Genomic DNA, 21,176 nt, shown 5'->3' with positions numbered 1-21,176 from the left:
AACATTGCTCCTTCTGTTTGCTCCCCCTGCCAGATGGCTGAAAAAGAACATGCAACCCACTGAAGATCTTGACTCGGTCATCCAGAGACTGTTGGTGTTTGGGCCAATCAAGTCAGTGAGCCTGTGTGGACGGCAAAGTGCAGTAGTGGTTTTCGAACACACGGTCTCAGCCTGCAATGCTGTGAATGCCTTTCAGAGCAGGACGCCGGGCACAGTGTTTCAGTGTGCCTGGCAACAGCGATTCATAGCGAAAGACGTAAGACTCCCCACTACCAAAAACCTACATAAATTCTCAAAGCTGGTTTCACATCATTTGTTTTTCATCAGGGCTCTAGTGAAGTATAATTATCGTAACTGGCATTTTAGCACGGAAAAAAGGCACAGCAAGGTTTACTTAGTTCAGGAATTGGAGAGCAGAAATAGTAGCACGTCCCTTCCTTGGAAACGTTCAGCTTTGATGAGATGGTCATCACAGACTCGCTTTTGTGGACAGGAAGTTCACAATGGCATTCATGCACTCATCTGACAGCCACCTCTCCTGCAGGATACTGCTTTCTTCAGCATTAATCGTGTGTAACTTGTCTTTCTCCCTATTTCTGATGACCTGTTTTGAAATTCTCATGGCCTGAAAAAACAAAACCAACAGTAAGGTTAAGAGGCATTCTAAGAGGAGTGAGATTATCCTAGAATTCTGATGCTTGTTTCTCTGTTGTTCATTTGATCCTCTGACACCTTAAGAAATATGTGTAGATAAGACACTGTTCCTCAAACGTTCGTGTGTGCACACATCCTCCCAGCAGGTGTGGGGCAGGGCTTGTGATCACACATTTGTAAGAAGCTGTAGATAGAAACCAAAGCTTCTGGTTCCAAGACCACATTTTGAGCAGTGAGAACATGAGAAAATCAGTCACCAGCCCTCACATATAAAAACGAAAGTGCTGCGTGGTCAGAAGCTCCTCAAAGTTAACCTGTCTGGCTGCTCACCTGGATTCAAGGATGAAAGTGCTGGCAGAGGTTGCCTATCAACCTCCTCAAAGTGGTGCCCAGAAAGAGCCACCCCTCTGTCTCCACAGCACAGAAATGGAATGCCTATTTGATACGTTTTGTAAAAATCAGTATTTCTAACATTATTATGCTTACTTTTAATCTCAGATTTAGATGTGCTCAGAGCCAGCTGTCTTGTTTTTTAAATTGCTTATTCTCTTAAGGCAAATAGATGACTTCCATGGTTCTTACAAGCAAAACAAAACAAACAAACAAAAAAAACGAATACTAACGTTTGGGGGGAGCTTTGCATATGCTTCCAGCCTGACCCGAACTTCGTTCTGAAAAGTGCCATCGGGAAAAACTTCAGTAACAAGTCCTTGGGTACATGCTTCCCGGGCTGTCAACTTCTTCCCAAAAACGAGCATCTCTGTTGCCTGAAATGAAAAGCAGGATTGAGACGTTAACGCAGTGAAACAAGGCTCAGCTAACTTCAGAATGAACTGCTTTCAGTAGACATAGGGACATCTCCTTCTGGTCTCTGAGGTCGCCAGTATTTCTCATTAAGGGAGAAACTAATGGCGCCACAGGCAATGGTTTGCCACTTTGTGCTGAGACCATTAGGCTTTCTAGACAGTTTGTAGAGGTTGCTGCTTCTGTGTGTGTCTACAATGGGGAGCAAGAGCTGGGAGCCTGGGGCAGAAAGGCTGTGAGGCAGATGTTGTTGATCCCATGACACACGGCAGCAATGAGTTCCTGTTTTATACACTATAAACAATTATAAAACAAAAAGAAAAATCACTGTCATAGGAAATGCCAACCAACATTTGGGAAAACCAACTGTCAAAATTCCCTTCCTTGGGTATTTCCCTGGTAGGCCAGTGGGTAAGACTCCACACTCCCAATGCAGGGGGTCTGGGTTTGATCCCTGGTTGGGGAACTAGATCCCGCATGCCTCGATTAAGAGTATGCATGCTGGGCTTCCCTGGTGGCGCAGTGGTTGAGAGTCCGCCTGCCGATGCAGGGGACACGGGTTCGTGCCCCGGTCTGGGAGGATCCCACGTGCCGCGGAGCGGTTGGGCCCGTGAGCCATGGCCGTTGGGCCTGCGCGTCCGGAGCCTGTGCTCCGCAACGGGAGAGGCCACAACAGTGAGAGGCCTGCGTACCGTAAAAAAAAAAAAGAAAAAAAAAAAAAAAAAAAAAAAAAAAGAGTATGCATGCTGCAACTAAAGATCCCACGTGCTGCAACTGAGACACGGCGCAGCCAAAATAAATAAGTAAAATAAATAAATAAATATATGTTTTTTAAAAATTCCTTTCCCTGGAAATTCACACAGTGGTCTGGCTTTGACAGTTTTCTTTCCCTGCCCAGGTACTCCAATGAGCTCCACTTCACTGAAGGAAAGTGAGGGAGACTCATGTTCACTTTCTGACAATACTGGGAACACCAAGTGGATATCCTTTCCTATATTTGCAATTTCTCTTCCAGAAAAGGAAAGACAGTTTCAGAGTCAAATGTTCTAAGCCTTAGGGTTGGATCTGCCCAAATTTTCAAAGTTCAAAGCTGTGTAAGAATTCAAGGAACGTGACTGAAGAAAGAGATTTAAAAAGGGAATTCCTTGGTGGCCTAATGGTTAGGATTTCAGGCTCTCACACTGCCGTGGCCGGGGTTCAATCCCCTATCGGGGAACTGAGATCCTGCAAGCCGCATGCCATGTCCAAAAACAAAAGAAAGAGAGAGATTTTAAAAATAAACATTTTTTTCAATGAAAACCTAATAGCAACGAACAGAGGCTCAATTCCCACTCCCCCCCTCTCAGATCCCGAAGGATGTTTGCTAAGCCTCTCCCTACCCCGGCTCTCGGGCTTGTCAGGATCCCCTTGGGGCCCTGCCCACCAAGGGTGGGCACCTAGGTGTCCATAACTGCAGGGACAGACCTGAGCGGCCACTGGGCCCCTTGGAGCCTTACTGCCCTGTGGGACAGTCTGGAGAAAAGGCTGTGGAGGCCGGGAGCGGCGCTGGGAGCACGAGGCACCCAGCTGAGAGTCACCCCCAGTTTGGGGAGAGAGCGTCTAAATTTCCCTACAGACCAGACGCTTCCCACAGCCTGGTTCCTCTATGTTTAAAACTCTTGAAGTTGGGGAGCAAATAATTCGCTTCCGTCTATTGCCTCTACTATCGAGGGAAAGAACAGAGAGTGTGGGGTTACTTTTGGAATGGAGATGACATTACATTTTGTCTTAAGGTTTCCAAAAATTACCTTGCTTGGGCCCATTATCTTCGGAAAAGTGTAAGAGGAGCATCCTTCTGGACTCTGGCCTAGTTGACTGAACGGAGTATGAAATGTTGCCTTTTTGAAGAGAGAGAAAAAAAAAGAGAAAAGAAAATCATCTTTTCACGTGTGATTTCAAAAAAATCACTATTTGTTTCTATCCTCCTTACAATATTTAATTGAAGAACTTTTAAAAAAATTATGGTTATTGTATGATTATACAGGCAGACCTCCTTTTATTGTGCTTCACAGATACTGCATTTTTATTTTTTTTATAAATTTATTTATTCATTTATTTAATTTTTGGCTGTATTGGGTCTTCGCTGGTGCACGCGGGCTTTCTCTAGTTGCAGTGAGCGGGGGCTACTCTTTGTTGCGGGGCACAGGCTTCTCATTGTAGTGGCTTCTCTTGTTGCAGAGCACAGGCTCTAGGCACGCGGGCTTCAGTAGTTGTGGCTCGTGGGCTCTAGAGCGCAGGCTCAGTAGTTGTGGCGCACGGGCTTAGTTCCTCCGTGGCATGTGGGATCTTCCCAGACCTGGGCTCGAACCCGTGTTCCCTGCATTGGCAGGTGGATTCTTAACCACTGCGCCACCAGAGAAGCCCCAGATACTGCGTTTTTTTTCTTTTTTTTTTTTTACAAGTGGAAGGTTTGGGGCAACCCTAAGTCGAGCAAGTCTGCTGGTGCCATTTTCCCAACAGCGTTATTTTTTAATTAAAGCTGTTTTAAAATGTCTGATTGTTTTCTTAGACATAATGCTATTGCATGCTTAATAGACTACAGTATAATGTAAACATAACATTTATATGTACTGGGAAACCAAAAAAGTCCCGTGACTCACTTTATTGTGATATTTGCTTTATTGCGGTGGTCTGGAACCAAACCCACAATATCTCTGAGGTCTGCCTGTATACACACAAAATCCACTCTTAACGTATGCGGTTTGAAGAGTTTTAAACAAATGTATACAGTTATGTAGCCATTACCATGATCAAGATATAGAGTATTTCTATCACCCCCCCACGCCAAAGTTTCCTCACGCCCCTTCTGCAGTCTGCCTCTCACCCTCAAGCAACCACTGATCTGTTTTGTTCCTACAGTTTTACCTTTTCTAGAATGTATATAAATGGAATCACACACTCTGTAGCCTCTTCTCCTTTTGTGGGCTTCTGTCCTTAGCAGAAGGCTCTCGAGTCACCATGCTGTTACTGCACGTATTAGGGTCTGTTCCTTCTTATTTCTGAGTAGTATTCCATTGTATGGATGTGTCATAATTCGTTTATCCATTCACCAGTTGGAGCCATTGTGGTATTTCCAGTATTCTGGATATTATGAATAAGGCGATGACGAAGGTATATTTTCAACTCTCTTGGGTAAACACCCAGGCATGCAATTGCTGGGCTGTGTGGTTCATGTGTGGTGTAACTTTCTGAGACGTTGCCAGACTATTTTCCGAGGTGCAACAGCGAGTTCCAACCACTCCGCATTCTCCCTGAACCTGTCGTTATCCTTAGTCTTTTCAATTTTACCCACTCTAGTAGGTGTGTCGTGGTATCTCGGTGTGGTTTTAATTTGCTGTTCCCTAATGACTAATGATGTTGAGCATCTTTTCGTGTGTTTATCAGCCATTTGCATACCTTCTTTGGTGAAGTAGCCTGCAATAACTTGCCCACTATTTTTAAGTTGGATTGGTTGTGTTTTTTTTAAATTAATTAATTAATGGCTGCATTGGGTCTTCATTGCTGCGCGCGGGCTTTCTCTAGTTGCGGCGAGTGGGGGCTACTCTTCGTTGCGATGTGCGGGCTTCTCATTGCGGTGGCTTCCCTTGTTGTGGAGCATGGGCTCTAAGCACGCGGGCTTCAGTAGTTGTGGCATGAGGGCTCAGTAGTTGTGGCTCGTGGGCTCTAGAGCGCAGGCTCAGTAGTTGTGGAGCACGGGCTTAGTTGCTCCGCAATATGTGGGATTCCTGGACCAGGGCTCGAACCCGTGTCCCCTGCATTGGCAGGCAGATTCTTAACCACTGCACCACCAGGGAAGTCCCTACGAGTCCTTTTCTTAATGGTGTCTTTCCCACGTGTTTTTAAGAGCCCTTTATATTTTCTTTTCTGTGGGCTGTTTATTCCTCTCTGTTGTGTATTTTTTTTTCCTTTTTTTTTTTTTTTTGCTGTACACGGGCCTCTCACTGTTGTGGCCTCTCCCATTGCGGAGCACAGGCTCTGGATGCGCAGGCTCAGCGGCCATGGCTCACGGGACCAGCCGCTCCGCGGCATGTGGGATCTTCCCGGACTGGGGCACGAACCCATGTCCCCTACATGGGCAGGCGGACTCTCAACCACTGTGCCACCAGGGAAGCCCTCTGTTGTGTATTTTTATATTAATTTGTTGATCCATCACTTTATAGACACATTAAAAAAATATATTAGGAAGCTTAGCCTCTATTGAGTTGAAAAGTTACTTCCTCAATCTGCCATTTGTCTTGATTTTGCCCCAGAGGTTTTTTGATTGGTTTTAAATACCAGAAACTACTTTAATATTGGTTATTTAGACTACAGAGTCATTTGTAGTTTTTTTCTAGATGTCAGAAATAATTTTGTTTCTTTTTTTTTGTTTTTTTCTTTTTTTTTTTGCGGTATGCGGGCCTCTCACTGTTGTGGCCTCTCCCGTTGCAGAGCACAGGCTCCGGATGCGCAGGCCCAGCGGCCATGGCTCACGGGCCCAGCCGCTCCGCGGCATATGGGATCCTCCCAGACCGGGGCACGAACCCGTATCCCCTGCATCGGCAGGCGGACTCTCAACCACTGCGCCACCAGGGAGGCCCAATTTTGTTTCTTGATGAATGAAAAGTTCTTATGAAAGGAAATTAACTTATAATCAACAATTCTGTAAACAGCATATTTAGATTTCATTTCCCATAATCAGGTATGGCGGGGTTTTTTTAACGAATATTGCTAGAATATATAAACATATAATGTGCAAAGCATACAAATCAAAATAATGAAAGTATAAAGTAAACAGTTATTAATGTCACCTATCTTCTCTTTTCGCCCCTAAAAGAAAGCGTATTGGAGAAAATGTGCTGAGAAGTCACAGCCTAAGGAACATAATCAGAAAACTGAAAGAAGAAGCCAACCTTGGTAAGAGCCACAAACAGGTGCGTGGAAAGCTGATAATAAGCATTTAATTTACTTATAAACATTATCATAAGCAAACACTGAGCTAATTTTCAGAAATGGAGCAGTAGATGTAGTTAAGGGTTAGATGCTGGCGTCAGGCTGCCTGGTGGCCCTGGAGCTTCTTAACTTCTCTGTGCCATGGTTTTCTCATCTGTAAAATGGGATGAGAGCACCTGCCTCACAGGGCAGTTAACGTGGGCATTTACTGAACACATATAATGTGCATCAGCAGAGTGCCTCCTAGATACTGAGCACTCAAAGATCTATTACTGTTATGATTTCTGCCTTTTTATTAACTCAAAGAGGAAATGTACTGTTTGCTGACAGAGAAGCTAATAGGCAGAGGCACTACTTATTGCCCATAATAAAGAATAATTTGGTTATATGGGTTAAATGTTAACCCACGTTTAATATGGTATCTGTTCATGAAGCCAGGAATGAGAAACCCTGTAAAATGAATTCCTCTCCACAGCTTCTTTCTTCTGTGTCTTTTCCTGATTTTAAATTGAACCTTGGTTTAATTCAGTTGGGTGAACTCTTAGCAGTGGTCACTATTTGTCAAATATTTTACTTTGGGCCCAATCTTTTAGCATATATAATATATACGCATTTCCCTCTGATTTCAATTTTAATTCAAATTGTATCGTAAGGTGGGAGTCCTAGAAATCTTTGAAAAGATGATGTACATGACAATCATTTGGAGTCCAGTGGGAGAATCAGGACAAGATTCAAATATGATGATATCTGGCCTCCAAGTACTGGAGAATGAGACCCCCAAGTTCAGGTCAGGAACTCCTGATCCCACCCTGCTCAAAGCAGGTCAATTAACTGGTCATTTAACACACAGAATGTGACAGAAGACTGTTAATTTCTGCCTTTGAGCAGAAACTTCCACCTACAAAGGTTAGGTAGCCTAGCACCTAGACTTCCATTTGCTATTTTTATGGGAAGATTATTAGTAAAAACTAGATCTGACCATATGCCTAAGCTCATTGAAAGCAATCCAGTAAAAGATGAGCCAAAGAGTTAAGGACCCTAATATACGGTCCTATTCGTGGAGAAAATACCTCTAAACAAAACCAGGAATCTCTTCAGTGGTAAAAACCAAATGTTCCCTGCAAGGCTGTATGTACATTAGCAAATTTTACTGCCACAAAAGCAAAAGTCACTCTAAGAATCTGATAACCCTAAGAGGTGGTTATTAGTTCTACAGTAAAAGTTCTAAGATAAACGTTCATCACATTTTTGTTTATAAGGATAAAAACTGGAAATATTCTAGGGTTCCAGTGTCAGGGACTGGTTAAATTAGATAAGTTAAATAACCCAAATGTTAGCACTGCTTATCTGAGTGGTGAGATAAGGAGTGACTTTTAAATGAACTCTTTTCTTTGTACTTTTCCATATTTTCCAAAATTTTATTTTCTACTATGACATATATTACGACTGTAGTAGGAAGGAAAATTAAAATCTATATAATTCAATGGTGAACATGACTTCTCTGAGCTTTGGTTTTCTTATCTGCAAAGGAGGGAGTGAACGTAGAATAACGCCTGAAAGTTCTTCCTTATTCTAGATTTATAAATTCCAGGATTCATTTACTTGGAAAAAATGATCAAATAACTCACTTGCATAACCTCCAAAGCAGCTATTTTTTGCCCCCTGCTAACAAGCTTTGAAGGTTCCTGACTATTTTAGAGTAAAAATGAACAAGTGTTGTGTAATAGGATTAGAGCACAGAGCCAAAAGAGCTGGGGCAATGCTTACAACAACATTCGTGTTTAGGAAAATTCAAGTTAATAGTAAAGGAAAAATAAAACACGCCATATTAGACTAATTCTTTGGGGAAAATTTAAATTTGGTCCATTCTACCACAAACCATATGTAATCGGTTTACTACTAGCAACAATAAAGGAGAATTCAGAGGATCTCCTTTTTACTTGTACAACTTCATACATTTCTGGGAGCTGACTTACCCTGTCGGTCGCATACACGATATCAAATAGCCCGAGAATGGTGACGGAGATTCCCACAGCTGGTCCGTTTACCACTGCAACCAGGGGCTTCGGAAAATCTATAAAACAGTCGACAAAATCCCTACAGACGTGGAAATATAAAAGCATGTTTAAATATGCCACAGTAGCATCACTGAAGTATGCAGGCGAGACAGGGTGAGTCTGGAACGTGCCTTTCTGGCCAGGCTGGGGAGTGTCCCGTCGCCCAGCAGTGCCTCTCTGCTCTGCCACCTCCCCGGCCTCTCGCACCAGGTTCCGCCCATCTGAACGGCACTTGAGGGAAACTCGCAGAGTCCCACAGGTCAGCCTTGGTTCAAATCCTGTGTTCTAGGCATTCGGTCAGGGACGTAAGCCAGCTGCAGACTCAGAGGCTAGGGTGGCCGCCAGCACGTGCTGCGGTATCACAGCTCAGTGGGCACCAGAGACGCAGCGGGGACTAATGAGGCGGGAGGAGACGCCTTCACGCCCTCTGTGTTTCCCGAGACCATTTCAAGTCTCCTATGAGCGGCGATCGTGGCAGTCAGGGCTCCCTCTGGCCAGAGGAGAAGCTGCTGAATTCCTCTGCCTCAATATGGGAGAAGTTAATTTGTAGCGATAGTTGACTCGTATGCTTTCCAATTCAATGCGGTGTAGGGAGGCCAGGAGAACGGGTAACAGAAGGTACAGTGATGGAGCAAATGCCCCGATAGAGGTTGGGAGAATTATGCTTGCCTAAAGTCACAGCCGATTACACGGAGCCTAAGAAGTATTTATTTTACTTAGGCGCAGCTCAAGACCACACTGGTAAGGATAAGCCCCCCGGGATGAGACAGACGGGCTCTCACCTCAGCAAAACGGCCCCGCTTCTGGCTTTCTCCTCCACTCCACCAGGGGGGATATCCGTGAAGTTGGTCAGGTCGTTCCCACTACAGTAGTAGTCCCCATTGCCTGTCAACAAAATCCATGGATCCACCACTCATTCACTCTACAGCAGTCCCTGGGCATCTTGTATGCGCCAGGCTCTGTACCAAGCTCTGGAAATACCCTGGTGGACCAGCTGGGGTCCTGCCCTAATTGACAGACTAGGGAGTCAGCTGGACCTTGATTTAAAGACACATGAATAACTGTAGGCAATGCAACTATGATGATGCAAAGGGACACGAGGACAGGAGAGCAGGCAACGGGGCTCTGCTCTCACCTGGGGGTTCAGGGAGGGACTTTGCTAAGGCGGGAATGACTGGACTGAGATCTGAAGGACACGGGCAGGGGTAGATGGCAAGAGGGTGGGGGGAGTGTTCTCCAGCGGTGACAGCACGTGCAAAGGCTCTGGGTGGGGGGGACCCAGCGTAGGATGGGCTGAGAGAAACAGATGCCTTTAATTTTCTTTTTTCAGTCCAGACAGATAAATTAGAAAACAGAATTTAGGAAATCTATATAACATGAATTAGAGAGGCAAGTCTAACTGATGTAATTGTAACTCTATACCTTAAAAATCAAGAATGAACTTTTAATTTTAAAAAATTTTTTATTTAAAACATTTTTTCATAACTATTATTTTTTTGGCTGCACCGTGTGGCACGCGGGATCTTAGTTCCCCGACCAGGGATCGAACCGGTGCCCCCTGCATTGGGGACATAGAATCTTAGCCACTGGACCACCAGGGAAGTCCCTGAACTTACTTTTTAAGTGTTCCTGGATGATATAAAATATTGGCCATTTTTTTGATTCTTAATTTTCAAGGCAGAGATTTTAATATATAGCTAATATACACGAAATTTTAATAGATTCTAAAAAAAGTATAATTAGTAAAACCAATCATTTCTGATTATAATACAATAAACTAGGAATTGATAACAGAAATGGAAAACCCCCCAAAAAAATCCTTTCTGGAAATTAAAGGACCTACTATTACAACATTTAGATCAAAAAGGAACTAGAAAACGAAAGTGAAGGATATATAGAAAATCACTATAGGAAAAGCACTATTTATCAAAACCTAATCTTTCAGTTTTCTCACCTGTAAGATACAAGTAATAATAGGGCCTAACCTCACAGGGTTATTGCAAGAGAGCTTAGAAAAGTTAAGAATCAAAAAGCTATCAGATGAATTAAAATGCTTAGACCAGTGCTCAGCAAACAGGAAGTATGATATAAACGTTAGCTGTTATTACTATTACGAAACCCAGCAACTTCACTTCTAAGAATAAAGCCTTTGGATATTTTTGCACATTCGCTGCAAGACATATGTCCAAGGATACCCTTGCAGCATGATTTTAATAGCAAAAGACTAAGTACAGTCTCCCCATTCATCAATAGAGGAACATGATGAGATAAATTATGGAATCCCAAAACTTTCATACTTTGTAGTCCTGCAGAGAAAAACTTAGATGTATACGTGCTGACAGAGAACAATTTTTCGGGATATGCTGTTAGGAGAAGGTGGGTATAGTATGTATGTACTACATGCTTCCTTTTCTGTTTACAAGAGGCGGGGTACACACACGAACACACATAGGCAGTTTCTGGAAGGCTCAAGAAAAGCTGAGTTTTTCTAGGAAGCAAGACTGGGGTTCTAAGGAGAGTGAGATTTAGTTTTGTTATACGCTATTTCATAGTCTTTGGATTTTTTAAAAAACCATGTGCCTGTATTATACTTTTAGTTTAAAAAGTTTTATGTATATGTATAGCTGATTGACTTCGTTATAGAGCAGAAACTAACACACCATTGTAAAGCAATTATACTCCAATAAAGATGTTAAAAAATTTTTAATTAAAAAACCAGAAAACATTCTTCTCCTGTATCAAGCCAACGCCACCTCTAGACTGATTTTGTCGTCTCCATTCTCCTAGGTGTATTTGTGAAATATAAGGGCCATGCTCAACTCTTCCCTTTCCTTCACCCCCTCATCAGCTGTTAGGTATCTCTCTTTCTGCCCATCTCCCTTTTTTACTGAAAGCTCTCTGGTATCTCTATATAATATTTTACAAATTTTAATGAAAATTAAAAGAAAATAAAATCACTCTGGGAATTCACTGGTGGTCCAGTGGTTAGGACTCCCCACTTTCACTGCCAAGGGTGCAGGTTCAATCCCTGGTTGGGGAACTAAGATCCCGCAAGTTGCATGGTGTGGCCAAAATAGAAAATAAATAAAATCAAATCAAATCAGTCCTGCTTCCATTGCATCAACACACGGTAACAGCTCCCGTCTCCCAAGTACCTGCTGTGAGCCTTGCCCTGCACTGTCTCGTGCCACCACCTCGATCATTCTGTGGGGTCAGGAAGACACTGTCTTCTCCATTCAGGAAGCAGAGGTCGCCCACAGGTAGTAAGGAATGAAGCCCGGATTTAAACTTCAGTTGATCTGAGTCCTGACCCTCAGCTTGCACCACTACACGCAGTGCCCCTTCCAAGTTCAATGACCTCCATTCTCCGAGTTCTCATCAGCCCAGGCCCAGGAGCATCCATCGTATTTTCCACTTATTATCACAGGGCTGATATAATTGCTAATGCTTTTTATTATATCTTAAACATTTGCTATACTGTTGGTTTTTAGACTTGTAATTTTTAATACTTGTATATAGTCTATTGGATGTTCTATAATGTGCTTTATAATTCTGTCATGCAGCATACTTACAATGTTCTAACATTTTTACAATTATAAGTAATAATGCAAAGATTATCTTTCTTGCATAAGACCTTTCCTTTTTCTTGGATAATTTCCCTAAAATAAATTCCCATAAGTGGGATTCCTGTATCAAAGTATATGAACATTTTACATATTGTCAAATGCCCTTTCCTTAGCTACTTACACTTTTTATAGCCATTACGCTGCTGTCAGCAGGGGAGCAGAGGCATTTACCCTACCATAACCTTGTCAAAATTGGGTATGACGGGCTTCCCTGGTGGTGCAGTAGTTGAGAGTCCACCTGCCGATGCAGGGGACACGGGTTCGTGCCCCGCTCCGGGAAGATCCCACATGCCGCAGAGCAGCTGGGCCTGTGAGCCATGGCCACTGAGCCTGTGCGTCCGGAGCCTGTGCTCCACAACGGGAGAGGCCACAACAGTGAGAGGCCCGCGTACCGCAAAAAAAAAAAAAAAAAAAAAAAAAAAAATTGGGTATGACATGAAATTTTGCTAATTCAGATAAGTATAAAGTGGTATCTCATCATTTTGATTTCTGTTTGTGCTTATTAATCTGGTTGCATTTACCTTGTTTCTTTAATGCCTGGATTTTCTCATATAAATTATCTGTTCATTTTACTCACCCGTTTATCTGATAGGTCTTAGTACTTTTCTTACCAATTTGTATCTGCTTTTTACGTGATAAAGATATCAATCCCGTGTCTATCATATTTTTTATGTATTTAAGAATTAGAGTATCTTAGCACTAGGAAAGATATTAGAGCTTATTTACTCAACTTCCTACCTAGGTGAAAATCCCCCCAAATAGAAATTTAACCAAGAAATCTAAGAAAATGTCTCACCTGTTAAAACAGTTATGGCTGAATCATCCTTGCTTGCAGCCTCAAGTGCAACCATGATGTCGTGATACATCTGCGTGAAAGGGGGAAGATGAGGAAAAGAAGAAAACTCTGAAGACGATGACCATCACCAGGGGCTTCACTAAACACCAGTCTGCAAGCCCAGCCTCTGCAAAGCGCCTAACACTTATGTTGGCTGTATTTATAGAACCTAAATGGCGGCCCGGAAGACTGAAAGGACTTTCATTCCTTTTATGATTACGTGGTGTGTATTCTGTACCAAGTGCTATGTCGAAGATGCTGGGGAATATATCCATGTTTTTCCCCCAAAATGAACGAGTAAGACACAGTCCTTGGGCTTTTGGAATTAGTAGACGGGGACAGCTCTAAGATGGGTGGAGAGTACAAAGCAGCAGAGAGCTCAGAGGAGCTGCCGGTATTTTTCTGGGGTGGGCAGGACGGGACGGGGAGCAGAGAAGATTTCCAGGAGGCAGTTTTTCATTTGGGATGGCAGGAGAGAGCATGAGTGTGGCAGGCAGTCTGGGAGTGCTGTGGAGAGTGAAAGGCTGGACTCCGTCAAGAACAGCAGGGCCAATGTTTCAAATCAGCAACGTCTCTGAAACTCTTGGACGTGTAGCTGTCATGGCTTTCAAGGCATTTCAAACAGGTGATGAGAGAATGGTGAAGAGGGCTGACATTTACAGATACACATCCTTTACTGAAAAAACAGACGCACAGACTTTACATAATGTATGAATGGAGGTGAAATCATTTCTACTGAGGGAGGGAATGAGGAAGTAGCTCCATTATGACTACCGGGATGGTGATGCAGCATGACAGGGTATCTGGGAAGAGCCAGGCTTACGGGATGGATAGATCACGGCTTCAACTTAGATCTTCCTGGTTATTAGTCATGTGAGTTGCAGCAAATAAGTACTTAACCTAATTATTTTATTGTTTGGCAGCAATAATGGTAGAGGCTCCTTGTGGGAATTAAACCTCTGCGTGGAAAGTACTGACACACACGCGCCACTCTGTAAAGAGTAGTTATTACTATTACTACCATGGATATATAAAAATGAGTCAGTGGGCTTCCCTGGTGGCGCAGTGGTTGAGAGTCCGCCTGCCGATGCAGGGGACACGGGTTCGTGCCCCGGTCCGGGAAGATCCCACATGCCACAGAGCAGCTGGGCCCGTGAGCCATGGCCGCTGAGCCTGCGCGTCCGGAGCCTGTGCTCCGCAACGGGAGAGGCCACAACAGTGAGAGGCCCGCGTACCGCAAAAAAAAAAAAAAAAAAAAAAAGTCAGGAGAAAAGGAAAACGTTTTGAGACTCGAATGCTTTGTTAACTGCATAGTGCATATCCAACTTCATGGAATCCTTATTTAAGACTATTTTAAGGTAGTGTGCTTTCTCTACTACAATAGAGGTGATATGTCCAATGAAAAGGGGTTACAGCCCTTTTGAATTTTACTCCCAGTTCAGCACCAAGTATCCAATTAATTCTCTCCTTTTTTTGTCAAGGGGAAAGGGCTGAAGTGACTATTTTTTCCTTAAACTTCAGTTTATTTTTTTTAAATGAGGTATAACTGACATATGTTTGTTTCGGGTGTATATCATAATGATTTAATATTTGTATACATTGTAAAATGACTGCAATAAGCCAACGTCCATGGCCACACATTGTTAAAATGTTTTTTCTTTGTGGTAAGACATTTTAAGATTTATTGTCTTAGCAACTTTCAGACACGGAAAACAGTATTATAGTCACTGCGCTGTACAGTATATCCCTGTGACATATTCATTTTACACCTGGAAGTTTGTACGTTTTGACCCCCTTCACCCCACACCTATGACAACCGCCAATCTGCTGTTCTCTGTATTTATAAGTGAGATCATGCGGTATTTGCCTTTCTCTAAGCTATTTCGCTCAGCATAATGCCCTCAAGGGCCATCCACGCTGTCACAAATGGCAAGATCTCGCAATTTTTTATGGCCGAACAGTGCTCCACTGTGTGTACGTACCATGTTTTCTTTGTCCATCTTCCATCGATGGATGCTTAGGTTGTGGAAGTGGTTATTTTTATTATCGTTCTAGTTCAATGACCGATTCAAAGACTAACAGTGCCCTTGTGAAGCAGCTCATTTCAAGCAGAGCTGGGTCGTGATCTATTTAAGTTCTTCTCTCCCTTTTCCTCTACTTGTACAAACTAAAGCTCCATGCAAGTAGATCAGTACTCACTCTCAAGTCTAAGTGACATGGAGAGACGTCCAGGGAGCGTCTATGCCAACCTCAGAGAAGCCCTCTGCATCGTCTCTTACAGTGACATGTGTTTCATTTATATTCACATCATTTATCTGTGTTTCCATCATCAGAAAAGCTGCAGTGCCTTCTGGGCATGTAGAACCTACCTGAAGCTCACAAATGCTAAATAATGAATGTCCCACTCTGCTGTATGAAGTAGCCACAATTATTAATCTTCTCTATAAATCAAACAAGAGCTCTCACAGAAACAGGAAGGATGCTGACACACACTAGTTTTTGAGTGAAACAGAGGAAGAAAAGAAAAGCAGGACGGACTCTTAGGGCAGGTCGTGTTACCTGAGTGGTGAGTGCATTTTTTTTGTCGGGCCGGTTCAATGTGATGGTTGTGATGCCATCTTGGGAGGTCACCACCAGGGCGTCACTTCCTGGTTGCTTCCTGTCTGCTGCAGGTGTCACCTGGCTGGAGGACTCAGATGAAGCACTCAAACTGGACACCAAGTCCACGTAGTTCTGCCTGGCGGTTTCCTGAAGAGAGATGACAATTTTAGCCCGTGGTCAATGAACAAGCATTTTGAGAAACTTCCTGTGCTAATAAGTACACCTGGCAATGAAGAAAGAATAGAGATTCTGGTTCGGTAGAGGGATCTCAAGATCTAGAAGGCTCATCTGTCATGGCTTAATAATGAGAAGCAACCCCTTCCTTTAGCAGCACAGCAAATGGAATGAGAGCAGAATGATAAGTAAACGTACCTTGGGCAGACTGCCAAGAGCATTCCAAGCATCCCACTTGGCCTTACTGATAAAGTCAAGCACACCTGGTTTGGGCACATTACAAGGTCCTTCAGTGGCCTGTGAAAAGGAGAGGGGCAATTATTGGGCAAACGCCCATGCAAACTGGAGCCTTAAATAGTTAAGACCCATAAGATACACGCTAGCGTGAATGCACCTTCCCCTCCCAAGGTACATAAATTGATTTGAATTTCCTTCTCCCTTTGATGCTGTTGCTAAAAATGCACAAGCAAGAGAGAAAAGACTGGAGGGACAAAATATGCTATTGGCTATCAGTCCCTAAAATAAGTTATAATTGCCTGTGCATGAAAATAATGCAAGATTAGGGTTTTGGGAAAGTATTGAATGCTTTTTAAAAAATCATCATCGTTCATTAGTTTTACAGCGATGGTCACATTCTTCATACATGATCAAAATCTTCAAGCAAACAATCTTCAAAGGTAACTCGCCCACAAACATTTAGAACACACAGTGTATACTGAAAGCCCATTCAAAAGAAACACCCTCCCCAACCCAGTTCCATGGCAGATATCTGATAACTGAGCAACACAGCTGCAGCTGCATACGAGGGGGCAGGGGTGGGGTCACCAGAGCCGCTGGCCCTTAGGACACTTAACTGAAGGACACGCAAGCAGAAAGCAAAAAGCAACTAAAGTTTACTTGTTTGAGGGTAGGCGCACTGAGTGTTTTGAGATGAAAAAAATATGCACTCAGTTATTTTCAGAGATGGCAATTTAAAACTCCATTTAATAACCATGTTTTTCCATTTTGTAATATAACTAGCTAAAAGAGGAAAGAAGAAAGAGGCTTTGAAAACCAAAGGCAGCAAAGGAGGCTAAGACTCTCCAAAGAAAAAGAGATAAGACTCACGTTGCAAGGGTTAGCCACTTGAGAAATTAGAGGCAACGCAGGCCGTAAGACTGCCCCCCTCCACTTCTGACACCAAGTGCAAGACTGGGGGGCTTCCGAGACCACCCTCGGGTTCAATAATCTGCTAGAATGCCTCACAGAATGCACTGACGGCTGTTGTACTCTTGGTTACCAGTTACTAGGGGGAAAGTATATGGATTAAGATCAGCAAGGGAGAATGCAGAGGGTGGGATCTGGGGAAGGTGTGTGTGGGACACCCCAGCCCGCCGCCAGCCGGCCACCGGGGAGTCAGAACAGCGCACTCTTCCAGCCCCGTGACAGCACACAGAGTACTGCCCACGAGGGAAGCTCATGCAAGCCTCAGTGTTCAGAGTTTTCATTGGGGCTCCACCACCTCGGCATGGTTAGAGTGTAATCGCAGCCCCTACTCTAAAGACCACTGTTAGCCTCTCCAGGCGAACAAAGACACTTCTATCACTCTTGGCATTTCAAGGGCTTAGAAATTACCTCCCAGAAGCCCAGGGCAAAGGTCAGACCTCTTTGGGGGCAAAGTTAAATTCTTTACTATACACACCAGTATGAAAGTAAGAGAGGCTCATACGCGGCACAGGAAGAGAAAAATAGAAAACACACTGGAACCCAGAGGGGCTGACTTCCCAGGACATTTTTCAGACATTGTAACTTAAAAACTTGAGTTTTAAAATTTTGTAATAAAAAATCTCAAACATGTACAAAAGTAGAATACTGTAATGAATTCCCAATCTTCATCACCCAAATTCAGTAACTCTCATTTTTGCCACACTTGCTTCATCCATCCTTTTCTTTCCTTGTTTGCTTCATTATTTTAGAGAATGCCAAACACCATACTATTTTACCCCTAGGTACTTAGTATGCATTCCTAAAAAAAAAAAAAAAATCAACATTTTCTTCTACAACCATGATGCCATTAAGAATAATTCCTAGGTAACATCTAATACTCAGTTCCTAATCAAATTTCCCCAATTGTCTCAAGACCACTTTTTCAGCTGATTTATTTTAATTAGTGGCCAAATAAGATCTACACCTTTGGTTGTTATATCTTTTAAGTCTCTTTTACTCTGGAGTGGTCCTGAGGAGTTACTGTTTGCCTTAATAATATTTTGAAGTCTAATATAATAAACTCTCATGTATACACTCTTGGTAGGAAAGGCAGCAACACAAACCCTAAAAGCACGAAGGCTGCATTTTAGTACAACACACAGCATGTCTGTCTGAGGACCTATCTGCTCAAAATGTCTTTATATCGCACCTTAGGCATTTACCTGCTTATACAGTGCATAGAGTTTTAGCTTCACTTCATTTCCTGGATCCTTCTTCAGGAGTTTCACCTGATTCATGGCGTTTTCAAAGTCCTTCTGGCTGGCTCTCATTGCTGGGCCACACAAGTGCAGCTGAAGTGCCGGGAAACGAGTGACCTGCAGAGGACTGCAAACAGGCAGGCTGACTGCTCACCGTTCCCAGCCCTTACACGCCAAAATGCTACGTTTCTCCAGAAACAGTTTCCCTATACGTCCCCAGCCACCTGGCTGTGAATGGTTAGTGGTTTCCCAAACTGTCCCGAGATAAGAAATCAGTACAGAAGCTAACGGAAGTAATGTAGCCTTCAAATTAAACAGAGAAAAAGCAGCCAGAAGCCGGGGAGCCGTGGGATTGTGCCACAGGCAGGAAGTCAGCAGAGGCCTGTGGGATGGAGGGGAGCAGGAGTGCTGCGCGGGGTGTGAGGACTGCAGAGCCACTTGCGCACAACTGAAGGAAAGCAGAGACCCAAAAGGTTGTTTTTCGAAGTGAAGTGGTTTTGACGTAAGAATGATGTGAGCTGTGTCAGGCTGACCTCTCAGCTTCCTGGTTAGTAGTCACTCGGAGCTCAGCGTCTGAGGGGTCCTGCAGGGGACGCATCGATAAGAGCAGATGAAGTGACTATATCATCTGCTATAAATCCCCAGAGTTTATGAGGACCGTCTGAGAGTTTCAGTCTGGGCAAGGCTCCCCTCTGCCGATCCAAATAGCTCTCCAAGACCTTGGGGCACTAGCTCCTGCCGTGGTAAAGGGGACTCTTCAATCAGCAGTGGTGAAAGCCACGTAGCAGCCACCGAAGCATCAGCCTGCCTGGCCACACCAGCAAACTGCTCCAGCATCAAGGGACTTGTATTTGGGGGCTGGCAGCTGGGCATCAGCTCTTGGATGGCAAAGTCAAAACTCTTTACTGGCTCATGAAGAGGCATTATCCTGCATGCTACTGGCTTGTGAAATCATTATTATGCCTGCAGTGAACCTGTGTTAAACAAACAGTGGCAAAGACAATCTCAGTCTCTGAGTTTAATATGTCTGCCCCACCCCCAGACAAAATAAAGATACTGAGACCAAGGGGGTAAAGTACAAAGAATTCAGTCATTTGGGTCCCAAGGTCCAGAAACAGCCTCTGCAGTTGAAACTGAGTCCCCCTAAAACCGAGTTTCCTTACCGAGTTTGTGAGTCATCCCTCTGTCCAAAACTTTATTCCCTTTCTTGTCCCCTCTGACCTCAATCCTGGGCTAACTGAGCGCTAATCAACCAGAGTCAGATGACTAAAATTGCTGCTGTCGATAACATCGTTTCTGTACTAAAACTGCTATTATAGACATCATTGTTAACGTGCAGACTCAGGCTGTTTCTGCAGAGCAGGATGAGCTCACAGACCCCTGTGCCATGGACCACCTGGCCAGAGAGTTATAAACCAGAGACATCCAATGATTAATAAATGTCACAAGAGGATAATTAACTTCAGCTTCTTTGTTCTTCCCCTCAAAAAAAAAAAAAAAAAAAAAAGCCTGTTACACAAAGATCAATTTGGAGTGGACCTGAGGCTTGTCCTCCCACTCCCTTGCTTAGTGCCCTGCAATAAATCCTTACTTTGCTGCAAACTCCTGCTGTCAGAATTTGGTTTTCTGCCCCTCAGGCACATCAGCCCTTTGCTCAGTCACATAGTCACTGGTCAGCAAAGTATAAACTTTTATCAGGTCAATTCCTTACTCTCTGCTCAGCAAGCATGTGTGTCCCAGCACACACACACAGGTGAAAGGAGGGGAAAATGAAGATGTAAGAAATGTTCAGAGGAGAGATGAGCAGTTGCTGGCATTCCAGATAGAGAACACTTCTTTCTCAGGCAGGTGGAGGACCTACCTGGGGGAAATCTACCTGCCTCGGATGCTAGGCTGTGAAGCCTGCTGAGCAGACACACTCAACCCTCACCCAGAGATGTCTAATGAGCCAGATGCAGAGCAGAGACAGCAAGTGCTACCAGGTAAGTAACTTTTTAAGCACACACAGTAAGCAGAGGGGAGGGGAAAGCATCAGTGCACAGCAGTGAGGTCACAAACAAACAATGGATGTTCACAATAACGACCCTGATAAAGTTAATGGCATCAAAGATGATTACAATACTAGTTACAAATAAAGCCCAAACCTAACAAATGTATCACCTCCTCTGCAATAATGTAACTTTCAAAGAGTAAGTTCAAACCTTGAATTAGCCTCATTCAGTAAAATTAGCCTTCTATGAGTTTTACATGAAATAATTGAATCCGTTTTTTTTTTTTTTCCAAAAAGGGAAAAACTCTGCATCTTACATGAATTTGGCACCTGGCAAGTTACAAGCAGAAAATGAGAGGAAATCTTAGAATGTACATAAAGGGCGAAATGTGCAAGTTCTCACAAAATATGGTGCAAACTTATTTATTTTAAAATAGAGTTTTTAAAAAATTACAAAACACGACCGCTTAGTATATAAAATCGGGAAAATCATAACTCCACCCCCGAAGGCAACCGGCACGTTCCAGGGTTTTCCCCTTGCCGGTCCACAGCCCGGTTCTGGTTTCCACGTGGCCCGGCTGTGCATCCCGCCACCATCACTAGGCAGGACGTTCTCCACGAAGCAGACGGGTCACCCCCACCTGACCGCGGGGCGCGCTCCCACGGCGGGCACGAGCCCGCAGGGCCACTCACGCGACCCGCCACTCAGCAAAGCATCTCTGAGCCCGGCGGTGGGGGCGGGCGGGGACGCGCGCGGGGAGACCCAGCTCCGGCCGTCCTGACCCTCCGGCCCAGAGAAGGGCGAGCGGGAGAGGGACACCTGACGTCACGCTCTGCTGGAAGCCCACAAACCCTGCTGCTACCGAGACGCGATGACAGACAGCGCGCCCCCCGCAAGCACGGCGGCGTCCGAGGGCGACCTTGGGCCCGGGCTCGGCACTTACCTGCTGAGAGCGACCGAGCACCACCGCCGCGCCAGCCTTCCGGCCGCTCCAGCCATGGCTTCCCCTGGGCGTGGGCGGG

At 44.2% G+C, this 21,176-nt stretch overlaps 2 protein-coding genes across 2 annotated transcripts in view; one reads left to right on the top strand and one right to left on the bottom strand.

Annotated features, from left to right (window-relative positions):
• Positions 1–423, top strand: part of LOC308624338 (testis expressed protein 56-like) — a gene marked incomplete at both ends in the record, with an annotated part of 10,501 nt that extends 10,078 nt beyond the window's left edge. The window contains 2 exons of the mRNA XM_081247420.1: positions 34–256; positions 367–423. Coding sequence (XP_081103546.1) covers positions 34–256; positions 367–423 — 280 coding nt within the window. The remainder of the gene's footprint in view (positions 1–33; positions 257–366) is intronic.
• ECI2 (enoyl-CoA delta isomerase 2) lies at positions 375–21,176 on the bottom strand. The gene is made up of 10 exons (XM_081245516.1): positions 21,098–21,176; positions 18,128–18,290; positions 15,918–16,016; positions 15,504–15,692; positions 12,906–12,975; positions 9,266–9,368; positions 8,403–8,523; positions 3,246–3,335; positions 1,278–1,421; positions 375–625 (listed from the first exon to the last, which is right to left on the bottom strand). Exons 1-10 carry the CDS (start codon positions 21,151–21,153, stop codon positions 470–472), a joined length of 1,191 nt encoding a protein of 396 aa, XP_081101642.1. The 5' UTR covers positions 21,154–21,176; the 3' UTR covers positions 375–469.

This window comes from Mesoplodon bidens (genome assembly GCF_964165515.1).
Source record: "Mesoplodon bidens genome assembly, chromosome: 10".
NCBI lineage: Eukaryota > Metazoa > Chordata > Mammalia > Artiodactyla > Ziphiidae > Mesoplodon > Mesoplodon bidens.
The sequence above is the reverse complement of the archived record's forward strand: the minus strand, read 5'-3'. Positions and strand labels throughout refer to the sequence as shown.

What these genes read in the sequence shown, in the direction of transcription:
- ECI2 (XM_081245516.1), bottom strand. Translation starts at nt 21,153, where the DNA reads ATGGCTGGAGCGGCCGGAAGGCTGGCGCGGCGGTGGTGCTCGGTCGCT. An exon ending in AAAATGCACTCACCACTCAG is followed by an intron (nt 12,976 to 15,503) that starts GTAACACGACCT and finishes CCTTTCACGCAG; the next exon opens with ATGTATCACGACATCATGGT. An exon ending in AGCGGGGCCGTTTTGCTGAG is followed by an intron (nt 8,524 to 9,265) that starts GTGAGAGCCCGT and finishes CCACGTCTGTAG; the next exon opens with GGATTTTGTCGACTGTTTTA.